This window comes from Gavialis gangeticus, unplaced genomic scaffold, assembly GCF_001723915.1.
Source record: "Gavialis gangeticus isolate Ggan-Ray unplaced genomic scaffold, GavGan_comp1, whole genome shotgun sequence".
Lineage (NCBI taxonomy): Eukaryota > Metazoa > Chordata > Crocodylia > Gavialidae > Gavialis > Gavialis gangeticus.
This window is the reverse complement of record NW_017728994.1, coordinates 47656097-47668702: the sequence shown is the minus strand read 5'-3', so window position 1 is coordinate 47668702 and position 12606 is coordinate 47656097. Positions and strand designations below refer to the sequence as shown.

At 45.1% G+C, this 12606-nt stretch overlaps 1 protein-coding gene across 2 annotated transcripts in view; it reads right to left on the bottom strand.

The window, feature by feature from the left end:
- The window catches only part of WBP1L (WW domain binding protein 1-like), a 36842-nt gene that overhangs the window by 10201 nt on the left and 14035 nt on the right, over positions 1-12606 (bottom strand). For both annotated transcript variants that reach the window (XM_019502743.1, XM_019502742.1), the window contains exon 2: positions 3499-3601. In XM_019502743.1, the coding sequence (XP_019358288.1) occupies positions 3499-3601 (103 nt within the window). The remainder of the gene's footprint in view (positions 1-3498; positions 3602-12606) is intronic.

Genomic DNA, 12606 nt, shown 5'->3' with positions numbered 1-12606 from the left:
GAGGAACCACCCCCCAAAAATAAAAATTATTTGTTAAAAATAGTTTTAGTTTCATTCAGTTTTTTGTTGTTGTTGATTTTGTGGCCAATCCTGGATTTTGCAGTTTCCATGAAATCCGTGAAACCGTGAATTAAGTAGGCCCCTAGCCAGAAGCAAGTTAAAATGGGACAGTGTGGAAACACCTTTAGCAACCTACTTCTGGCGGTCCCTGCTGCGTTCATCGTAGTGTTGCTTATCCCTTCGACGATGCTTTCCGTCCGGGACCTCACGAATTTTAGACAAAAAATGCCAGCTTACACCCGAGTTGGCACTTTCTCTTTCAAAGATGGACAAAGCCCATTGCTGCTGGATGCCCCCTCCCTCCACTTGTCTTGCACAGATCCTCATCTCAAGAAAAAGGAAAGTTCTGTTCCAAAACTGAACTCTTCATCCCGTTTTCTTCTACCCACTTTCAAGCCGCGTTGCAACTTAAAACTCAGTCTTAGGGCATTCAAACTCTGGAGCTATGTTATTTGGCAACCAGGCGCTGGATTTTTGTTTTAATAAGGGGTGGGTGGAAAATGTGAGCAACGCTGTTATCTAATTTTAAACACAGCCCATCCACCTGCTTGGCATATCAAGTTCTTTATTTCTCCGCTCCACCCCTTAAAAATACACTGATTTTGCTTCCTATCCCTCCCTGCTGCCAACTCGGTTTGCGATTACTGCAGACCTTGCTCAGTGCCGGTTCTTTCCAGAAATCTTCCGATGACTTTGCTTGGAGACCAAACCTCCCTTCAACTCGCAAAAGGGCAACGAGATCCTGTTCGTGAGATTCCTTCCCATCAGCCACAACACGGGATTGTGTTACAGGAGGTACGTCTGGCCAAAAGACTCGTTTTCTTTGCGCTGTACGTGGAACCAACCCCCTTTGCCCAGCCCTCCTTCCAAGCCAACGTGGTAAATAAATCAAGGATCGGACTCAGCAATACCAGCTAAAAGCTGTGGGCCTTGTTTTCCAATGCGCAGCTGTGCCAGGGGCTTGAAATGGCCGACGTGTGTTGCAGCTTCTCGAACACAGCCTCCGTACCTGGCTCAAGTCGAGGGCTTTACCAAAATCGGTAATGGGCATAAAGTGAGCAGCTACGAACAGAAGTTATGTAAGCAAATCCCTCCAACGATGACATGGAGGGCTGCTGCTTTCCAAAGGGTCACTTTGCTGCCTGTAATAATAGCTATTTTTTCTCAGCGTGTCCTTCACCTTGAAGGATCTCAAAGCACGTCCCCAACCTTACAGCGCATTTGATGAACAGTTCGGCAGATGTAACATCCCAGAGAGGATGTCTGGCTCCATGATCTCAATCTCACTTCGAGAGAGCCCCACATCTTACCTCCAGCTATGGAGAACTCCAGCTAGCCCCTGGCAGCATTTAGGACGCACTAGGACATTGTTCATGCGCCGAAAATTCGGGACAGGCGTTAAAGAAAAAGACCAAACAAATTCTCTACAATGATGTAAGAGTGATTGCGCCAATTGTTTTATTTCTAATGCAATAAAAGCATCTCTTAAAAGGCATATGGAGCAGTTGCACAGATTTCCCGCTGTAGCTGAGGGCTCTGCTGAACAATTCAAGCTTGGCCAAGTATGTGGGACCTCGAACGTGTCCGTCTCGCCTACGCTCCTTCTGCCACAAACGCAGTCGCACCTTCACAAAGAGGCATGGAAACTGCAGGGCATGCAGCACAAGGTGGGGAGGGAAGAGATACAGGACAAAGGACCTGGGGACATGCCCCAGCTTTTTATAGAAAAACCCTGAGGGATCTTTGTTGGCCACACAAGTTGCGAATGAAGACTTCCCCTCTCTCCTGTTTCATCCACAACTCTGCCACAGAGAAGGACAAGGGAGCGCTGGTCCCGTCGGGATTTCAGCTGGAGGTTGCGAGGATCCGTGGACCCCGAGCCCCGTCGCCTCCAGAACGATCCATCACTTGTTTCTTTGCACGCTTTGCGCTATCTGGCAAATAAAATAGATCAGGAAAGCACAGAAGACCCCTTAGCAGAGCACCACTCCCTCTTGCTGGTTTCTCCACAGCCAGGTAACTTCAGCGCGCATCTCAGACGTAGCCTTTTGCAGGCGTGCTCGATTCACAGCCGCACCCTCCACGCTTTATCAGCGATTTAGCAAAGCACATGTCCATGCAAAGGCTGAAGCATCAGGTGTCGCGGCTCCAGGAACCGGTGCGATCAGAGCTGCCCATGCTTGCCTTCATACATTTCACATAAGCATGCCACTTGGGAAACTGAGACTACCAGTGTATTAGAGGGATTAAGCGGTGGGTAGAACAGTTATGCAAAAGCAACGAGACCCGACAGGGTGCGGCGATAAACAGCGTCAACACTTCGGAGAGCAGCAAGACGGTTCAGAAGGCCTTCCAGCTGCTTGAACAAAGCTTCCTCCTAAACCCTGGCATTATAAAAGTATGTTGAATATTACCACTGCACCTTTTGGGCTCGATGAGGGGGAAGGGAGGAATCCTTAGGCCAGATACAATTTTAGAAGCAAGTGCCTTTCCATTTTGATCCTTCTTTCCTGACCTTTGAGCCTTGCTTTTCTCCTGTGCCTTTGATAAGACTGCTGCTAACGAAGTATGTCCTTCTGTATCTGTGCTGCCTTCCAGAAGTGACAGCGAGTTTGGTTTGACAGGGAGCTCTTTAGAGTCAACGGAGACAAAGAAACATGCAAGAATCCTGTTTTTGGACAATTTAGAGAAGAAATATCGGCAATACTCAAGTAGCCTGGTGCGTGGGGGGGGGTGGGGAGGAACCCCCTGAACTGGAGGGGTCAAAACCAGCCTATATACATCAGGATCTGATGTACTTAATCATCCTATACACCGAATTTGCTCAGTCGAACTGTACTCCAAATTGAATGTCTCATTTCTCAGGAGGCTGAAATTTCCTGTTCTGACGCCTAAGCAGAACAAAGCCCTATAAAAGCCAATTATACGTAAATTGACCCAAGGTCGTGGGGTTTTTTATTTCCAGACACTGTAAAATAACAACAGGATAAAATGCACTGAATTGATCCTTCAGCTGAGATTGTGGAGCTGCGCCATGGAGCTGCCAAACCTGGCAGCAAAGAAATAAAAATAAGCACATGAGCTTGAATGGGGGGAAAAGAAAATTGGAGATTATTACTTCACAAGAACCAGTTCATCTCCAAGGCCAAGCATGGCTGCCCAAGGCAATTAGGAAAGACTTTTTTCATTCTGAAATCCAAGTTCCCAGTCACAGCTGTTGCTAGGAAGACCCATCCTCCGCTACCCCCAAAAATGCTGGACCAAGCCCATTCCAGGAGACACGGTTTCCCTGCCCAGCCCAAATGAGAGGTTTCTTTTGCTGCTGTACCGCTGGACAGAAGTACGAAGAGTTCGTTAAAACACGAGGAATACGACAAAGACTCACAGTACAGCATGCATGATTATGGAGGGGGGGCTATGAAAAAAGGAAAGACTTACACCAAAGTTCATAGTAGTAGTTGCAACACTGTGACTGTCCACAACAGTGGCCTGTTTCACATATATAACTTTGATTGTTGACCCCCATGCAGGTTTCCTTGTCCTAAAATTAAATAGATACAGAGGTTACTCACAATACCTTTTCAGCACGTGTTAAACAAGGATCTCAAAGCACTTTAACAAACATGAATTAAGTCTCCCCAGGCAGTACAGTGAGGTAGGCAAGTCAAATATACTCAGAGAGAGAAAGTACTGCCCAAGGTCACAAACAGGTCCACAGCACCCTCGGGTTGGATCAGCGCGGACTTGGACGGGAGAGGGAGGCTCGCCTCCCTCCGTAGCAGGGGGACACAGACCTCTTCCTTGCATCTCTTGAGTGTATTTGAATAAAGGACTTCCTGTCTTTGCAGCAGCTGAGCATTGCCAGCACCCTTGTCCCCCTGCTTTACCTTTGGCAAGTCAGAGCATTTTTGGTGCTTGGGGGCACTGTGCCCGGTTGCTGTGTGAGACAGTTGTTCCTGAGGTTTTAAGAACAGTTTAGACACCCACTTGTATAGGATGGTTTAGAAAAGAATGATCTTGCCTTGCGCGGGGGGTTGACTCAATGGCTCCCCGACAGCCAGTCCAACCCAAAATTTCTAGAGATGAAACCAGCTCTCCCCATACCACCGCTCTTAGGTTTTATCTATCAAACAGCTCTCCCGTATGACATCGCCTCTCCTCTCTGCTGTTAAAGCATCATGTTTGTGATCCAGGGATCTCGTAGGAGAGCTGTTTTATTCCAGGTATTATTTAACGTTGCTGTATTACTGAGGCTGGTACCCAGCAGAGGAAATGCAATTATAACCAGACAGGTATAATCAGAGTGAGGACTGCTTGGGTTCATTTAGGTCCAAGTGGCAATTACTCTATGTTCCTGCAAGATTCTGATCTGAAATTATTTTCTTGTAATTAGCACCATGTTTTATAAAATCAGTTTTCCTGTAAAACTTCTTCCTGGAATACTGAATATTCCAGGAGTGGAGCCAAATCAGCTGTACTTTATCACCCTCCAGTCCTCGCTGAAGCCCGTTGCTCTGGATAGTAGAGAGATGGAAAAGAACCATGGTATGAGGTCATCTCATCCCAATCCAGGATTAAACAATACAGGACTGCTCCACGAGACACCATAATTACCGAGTGCTCTGGCCAGTCCTGTTTTAAAGACCTAAAACCCTGGGTGGAGGCAATGCAATGTATGACAAGAAAGAACAGTTTTTCCAGGCTGTGGTACGTCTGGCCTCTGCAGACACTTGCAGGTGTAGATGTGACATGAAAAGAAGAGACAAAGCAAAAGACTTCTTTAAAAGACTCTGAAACAGGTCTGCAAGGTTTAGGCGACACTACAATTGTTGCTGACATAGTTATGTCAACTATAAGGATGAAAAGATCATATTCTCCGACCAATGCAGCTCTGCTGCCAAGTCCCCTGTCTGGACACAGCTCTTCCAAAGGGCTTAGCTAACATCAGTCTGGGAGGTGCAGGTGCTATGCTAACAGAAGGAGCACTTCTGCCATCACAGGCCACATCTTATACCAGGGGCTGCCATCAGGATCAGGCTAACACTGTGATGGTGGCTGCAGCCCTATCACGTAGACAAGCCCACCGTGCATTTGTGAAGTTTGGAAGTTTACAAGTTGTACCACAATTTTTTCAGTTAACTTCCATTTTGGAAGAATTGGGGACAGGCGCGTACTGAAGGAACTGCAATCGGGTTTCAAGCATAACTTTTACATATAAAAAAGCTGTCTTAAAAATAATCCTGGAGCAATTCAAACCAATAAACCCTACGTGCGCCTTTACCTTACACTTTAAGGGCGCCTGTACACACCATGGGTTTTAATTCTCATTAAATATAAAATGTAAACTTGTTTATTTTAGAGTGACGCATTAGTGTTTGCACAAACTAGGTTTTTGAATGAATTAAGTCCGGTCTCCAGTCGGCACCACAAGACAGTAGGACGGTGCAGCACTGCCCCGCTGGCCTGGGGCCCCCTACCGCGTACCCTGTGCCCATGCCACAGGGAGCTGGCAAACCGCACAAGAAAAAAGCAGAAGCAATTCAAAAGTGAAAGCAATTCAAAGGGGTGACCTACAAAAAAGTCGCAGCCACCTGGTGACCAAAGAGACTCATTACGCTTCTTTGAGTTTGCACGCAATGAATCCATGGACGTGAAGCTTTAATTCCTGGCGAGCCAAACTAAACTATGTCCAAGGAGTTTTACTTTAATGCACAAGAAAGAGTCCAGAAATACTGCTCATGAAAACAGACATGCAGTTGCAGCGCATGAAAGGGCAAAAAAACGTGGCGTGTACAAAGGCCCTAAAAGACAACACTGCAGACATCCAGAGCACCTTCAGTCTGGGGATCTCCACATTGTCCAAGCCACATCAGTTCTTTCCAGTAGGCTTTGGTGCAACACAGCCCGAGTCTTCACAAATCTGTGCTTGGCACACAGACTGCACAAGCCAAATTTTTTATGTCTGAGCCAACAAACTATCAGCTCACTTACCAACAAAAATCCACTTATGCTTGAGGTAGAACCTAGCCTCTCTGTAGTGGGTCATGTGAGGGAAGCAGAAATGTGCTGTGTCAACAGAGAAGATGGAGCAAATCTTAAAATAGCATTTGTTTATACGTTACAACTAGCATAACCACAGGGTTAGGTGATGTGCTTCCAAGTAAAAAGACGTGACTGTTATTCTTGGTACTTCACAGGCCTTTGGAAGCCCCAAATATTTTGGTTCCCCCATTTTCAGAGCTTTTTTAGCCGAGCGCCATTTCATCACTTTCTGAAAATACATCACTGCCACCAATTGCAGGTTGGGGAAGTGACACCGCACTCAAAGCCTTTTCCTAAAGGAGTCTCATCCTATTTTGGGATGCAAGGAACATGCCAGTGTCAGCACTGGCATTTCTACCACTGCCCCCCACCCCAGTCAAACTAGCACCCCCGACACAGCCCACACTTCTGGCTTCGGTGCCCAAGTGCCCACATCAAAGCACCAGGGTAGTTTCTAAAAGAGGAAAAGGCTCCAACATCCTCTTCTGCCGCTGACAGGATCCTGCCCCAGATTTCTTCGACAAGAAGAGTTCACAAAAACCCCCATGAACTCTGAAGGGAGTTTTGAGCAAGTTTAACTGCACAGAACAGCAGCCTGTAGCCTGCTGCTTTCCCTGCCCCTCTATCTAGGACATCAGAGTTGGGCATGGATATTTTTTACAAGCTTTCCCCCAAAATCCACCACGCCAAGATGCAATTACACAGAGGGCTGCCTGGCCTGCCAGTCACGGAGATCTCCCAACCATCTTCGCTGTGTTTCCTTAAGTGCTGCCTGACTGCCCAACGTGCTTTGAAATCAGTTCAAGCCAATCAGAAAGCATTAACACCACTGAATGGTGTTACACAGCTGCACATCTTATGTTCTCATTTAGAGGGGCTTTTGTAAAACTGCTAATAGAATCACAATTCCCCAAGAACCTGAAGTCTTTCCCATCTGCAATTTCTAGGGAGATGATCAAACATCTAAGTCATTATGCTAAGCCAATCATAACGTTTTCAGTTAACTACCACATTAATCTAAAAAGGTAATTATAGTCAGGCAAATGGCTAGAAAATTACCAGAAACGGCATGTCTCACAAGATATCACCTACCTGGGTCTCCTAAGTCTTACCTTCTCTCTCTATTCCACATTATGCTTTTATTTTCAAAACTCCCATTAGTCCCACAGAGCCACGGTTCTCTGCCAAACAGCAAACTACATTTTTTTTAGCCAAGAATAAGGGTCCAGTTGCAAAAATCTGTAATGCCGTTGGCAATGCACGCGACAACGAACAGCAGCTTGGGCTGGCAGCTGTGACAAACTCAGAAACAACACGGTGCACGTTGACTGAGCAAATATGATTTGGACTAGAGGTGGGAGTCCCAAAATGCCACTTTAGAATATGCTTCCCCCCAGATGCCGAAATAAATGGTCGAAGGAATGATCCAGCCTATTTCGTACTGCTCAAAGCAGACTACATCCAAGATCATAACTGGTTAGTAGCAGATCAATTGCCGCCCGCCACACAAACCTTTAACAAAGGTTTAAATGTCACTGTTTTTTCCCCCCAGTTGCTTGAATGTTTGAAGGGGTCAGATTTAGTAGAAGCTGGCGCCTTTCATCACAAGGTCTTTGGACTGCATCATCCCTGTTTGAACTTGCAGATGGGCTCCCCCTTGCCTGCAAAAGCTGCATTTAAGATGATTGTGCTTCCTGTCACAGCTTTGTTCAACACCATCCCTGCCTACAAGGACTTGTTGGGCCATGACGTTTATCAGTACTGGGGGCAGACAGGTCTACTAAAAGATGATCCCACGATGTCCTCAAAGATGGGTAGGTATCATTCATGCCATTCCTCCGTACTCTTGGACAGCCCTTCTACCAGAACATTTTTTCCTAGCCAGCAAAGCAGCTACTGTTCTGTGCAGCAAATCCATGGGATCAAGTGACCTTCTTGCTTGTGTACTACACAGTCAGAACTTGTGCTGCTTTTCCTCTCCAATGTGGTGGAAAAAATTTGCAGACCCCACAGATTACCTCTTATACCGACCACTTCAGACTCCCGGGCTGTCAGCCCCCGGCAGCGTGCCTCACCACCCGACTGGGATGCCCCTGTTTCTATTGCTGAAACAGGACCAAAAGAGATGAAGACCCCTGCTTGAACCTTTCTATGAAGTTCCTCCAGCTCATTTGCTGTGCACCTTTGTGGGGCAGCAACCTGAGGTTTTGCATATGATTTGAGGTTTTCAGTTGCCATCACTTCTGAACACTCTCATCTCAGAGAAGACATAGGTGGTGAAACCACCAAAGCTTAGGAAGGAAACTCTGCTAGACTCAGATCATACTGATGGAAGGACAAGAGTATCTGGGAGACTGCTGCAGATAGCTCATCTGCAAGGAACACTTTGGCCTTTACTGGAATTGAGAATCATTTCTTCAAAGGATATCCCTTGCGTTGTGACAAGCACTGATTCCCCTACCCCACCTGGATCTACAAACCAATGCATTAAACAAGGTATATGCTGTCCAAGTGGACAACTTCAGTGTGTGATTGGAGCAGGCTCTACATCAGCTGTGCAAGCGAAGGAAGCCACAAATATTTTCTCTTGTGAACTGTCTGCTACTACCTGCTTTGTTAAGACTTAGATATCTTCATAGACGCCCTCTTGCCCCTTCACTCCTCCCGGGATATATATCTGACCACTTCTCCCACTCCTCTTCATGGCTTCTGGGCACAGAAGGCTGCACGAAAATTATAGGACCTGGAAGTTAAGTAGGGCTGGAAGGGACCTCATGAGGTCTAGCTCAGCACCTCGCTCAAGGCAGGATCATCCCTGACTAAACCATCCCAGCCAAGTGTCCATCTAACCTGCCCTTGAAAATTTCCAGGGATGGAGATTTCACAGCTCTTCTAGTTAGAGGTTCCAGTGCTTGACCACCCTCGCAGCCAGAAAGGTCTTCCTAATTTCCAATCCAAAACATCTTCTGCTGCAGTTCAAGGCCATCACTCCAAGCCTTTCCAATCTTTTCACATCTTCCTTGAAGTCTGAGGTCCAAAACCATGCACATTACTCCAGGTGAGTCCTCATCTGTGTCAAATAAAGCAGAAGAATCGCTTCTCTTGATTTGCAAGGGTCAGTCCTGTTACCATAACCCAGTATATGCTGTTGGCTTTTGTTGCAACAAAAAAATATTGCTGATTTACATTCATTTAATGGTCCACTGTAATTCCTACATCTTTCTTTGCGTTACTGCAGCCTAGCTGTCATTCCCCAATCTGTATTTGTGCATGCAAATATTCCATCCTAAGTGCAGGACTTACCACTTGTCCTGGTTGCCATCCCTCCTTGGCTCACACCCTCTTCATTGAAACACTTCTTGGAAATTCTCTTCTTCCACCAGGCTCCAAGATGCCAACTTGCATACAGAGCTCCTTCACCAGACTTTGTGTTGCATGAAAAGCTTATTTCATCACCACTGCAAGTCATACATGCGTGTTGGATCTCTGCATGCTCTTTTGCACGTACTTTGATGTGCAATACAGTCAATACTTTGATCTGGCATTTAGAGTCACAGAATCATAAAAAATGAGAGTGTGAAGGGACCTCAGGCGGTCACATCTAGTCCAACCCCCTGCTCAAAGCAGGACCAGCCCCAACTGCATCATCCCATTCAGGCTTTTGTCCAGCTGGACCTTAAAAATTTGTGCTGTAAAAAAATAAAAATAAAAAATTGTACTGTGCGGTACACGTTCTCGGTGCTTCGACAACAATTGATGTAGCTTTCAACAGCAGTTCTTTTGCATGACGAGTCATTTTCATAAAACTGCCCCTGCTGAACTGTATTAGTCACAACGATGTCGTGTCTAAGTAACTATCAATATTCCAGATGCTGTCCCCTGGACACACACAGCACAACACATCTTTTTACTGGTATGGAAAACAAATTAAAAAAAAAGAACGAACAGGTATGGACGAGACTGGAAAAATATTTTTAAAATACGTAAACTCACATGTGCAAAAGATTCTCACGGAAGCAAAACTAAAGGTTCAGTGCATTTTACTGACCTACCTTCCTGTTTAACAGCTATTTTTAAACAGGACGCTGTGGAGGTCATTTTAATCAGTGAAAGAATTTTTCAGGCTAGTCAGACTGTAACCATTAGTGTCTTCCAGTTAAGAATTAAAAAAAGGACGCTGGCAAATGTTACGTCATTGTTCCGATTTAGCTCTGAATTCATTTACAAGTTTTTTTTTCAGTAGCTGGAAAAAAATCCTTCCCTTCCCTAACCATACCCCTCTCCCCCCAATCTAATTTGACTGAAGCATTTTAGGACTTACTATAAATACCAACACTGCAGAACAGATGCCAGCGCCTGATTATAGGTATCTGGGCAAATCCGCTTTCCCCACCCATTTTGACTGGGCAACTTACAACCTTTTGTGACCCCCCCAGTTACCCACGACTGTCACTTCCAGAATGGATATTGCCATAGACTCTACCTAGGGTTATTCTTGAAGGATGTTCAAATTCTGCGAGGGCAAGAACACTTCAGTTTGCTCACTTAGACGTTGGTGCGTGAAGTCCGTCCGCAAGGAAGGCTGCAAAGAACGAAGGGCATCCAACGAGTTTCCACGTGCAATTCCAGGAGTTGGCTTTGTCCTAGACAGTACCATATGATCTAGGGTTGCTGGTTGTAGCCGTGTTGGTCTAAGGACATAGGTAGGCAAGGCTCTTTGAGTAGACGTGATCTCTTTTATTAGACCAACTGAGTAGTTGGGGAAAAAAACATTGGAAAAAGCGGCTGAAAGCTTGCAAAGACCTTTTTTCTAACAACTCAGTTGGTCTAATAAAAGAGATCACATCTACCCAGAGAACCTCGCCTACCATATGTTCTAGGTGTCTTCTAGCTCCCTTTTTGGGCTTATTCCAAGAGCTGAGACAATCTGGGCAACAGGTGTTGGTGAATCTTTGATACGAATCATGTTAAGACTAACTGGTTCCAAGAAAGGGCCCTCAAACTCAGGATTAAATTCCCTACCCCCAGTGCCAGTTTACTGACCTTTGTGATCACGGTTCAAGACCTGGGACCATGTGGCTTGGAGTTTCTTTTTAGTATTATTTTTGATGTATGAATGTGGATGGCTTGGTTTTGTGATTACAACTATAGCCTTTATGACACAACAGCAACATATGAAAAAGTAAATGACTTCCTACCTCATTTGCTGGCGTTAATAATAAACCCGTAACTGTGAGTCAGCAATGCCACAGTTTTGAGGAGAAGCTTAACAATATCGTTGCTTAAATCCTACACAAGCACTGATTTAAAATGGAGTCTAGCCTTTTCAAAGTTATAGTAAAAATGTAGTATCAGGCACTCTTCATTTTCAAGTAATTTACAAACAAAATCCTTAAAATACTCGTCTGGATATAAGTATGCCAAGAACCTGAAGTAAGATTGTTAATCCATTTCTCTTAAACCACAGAGAACAGCCATGCCAGTGCTAGGATTAGAAATGGAGAATTATTTCTCTCCTAACCTTGCTCTGAAATCAGGTTATAAATATCAGGAAGGTCAAGTGTTGAGACTGAACCATTTCACCTCTCTAATCTCTGCACGTATGCCACCTCAACCATCATTCACAGATCAGCAACAATTGAGATTACACGGCATATAATTATAGAAATAATCTCCCTGCTCTGCCCTGTGCAAATAGTCAGTTAAGAACTCGTTTTTAAACAGATAACCTCCATTAGTGTCACTTCTTGAACCAATGCGAGAGACCGAAAGAGAGGACACATTTTGACAATGAAGTGCCACTATTGCGACCAAAATAAGGAGATTTCAAACGAATGCCCGAGCTGTTTGGATGCTGGCAAACACTGACAAAAGTGAACCATGCACCTCTGCAGAGAAGCAAAAAACCAGTGTCGACAAAGAACCTGGCCACTGTTTACCGTAATTTAGACATTGAAGGTTTCTAACCGTGAGATGTGTGAGAGCCTAGAACAGCTTTGCTACAGGCACAGCAGAGGCAAACAATCAAACCAGCTTTGAAATGAAGCTTGATATGTTTAAGAAAAGGGATATGAGGGACTGAAATCAATGACCAAGGCGGGTCCCTCCCAGTCTCATGTCCAGATGCCATCAATATTTAATCTAACCAATCTTCCACTACTGGCTATATTTCATATACAGCAAAGCAGCACCTTTCTTTCCAACCACTGTTGTCTTAACAAGGATCACCGAGACCCTTTTTTTTGGATGACTGATTGCTGGTAAGAATCTACCACAAAATGCTTGGGTTAAGTTAAAAAAAAAAAATACATATATACATATACACATACACATACACATATACACACGTTTGCCTTTCACATGGATGGTCCCTTTGAGAATAGATAGATAGATAGATAGACAGATAGATCTTGGATGTGAAAGGCAAACATTTCCTGACAAAAAACTCCTTAGGGGCAGCCAGTACAGGTTCATTCGAGGCAGGTCCTGTCAGACCAACGTGGT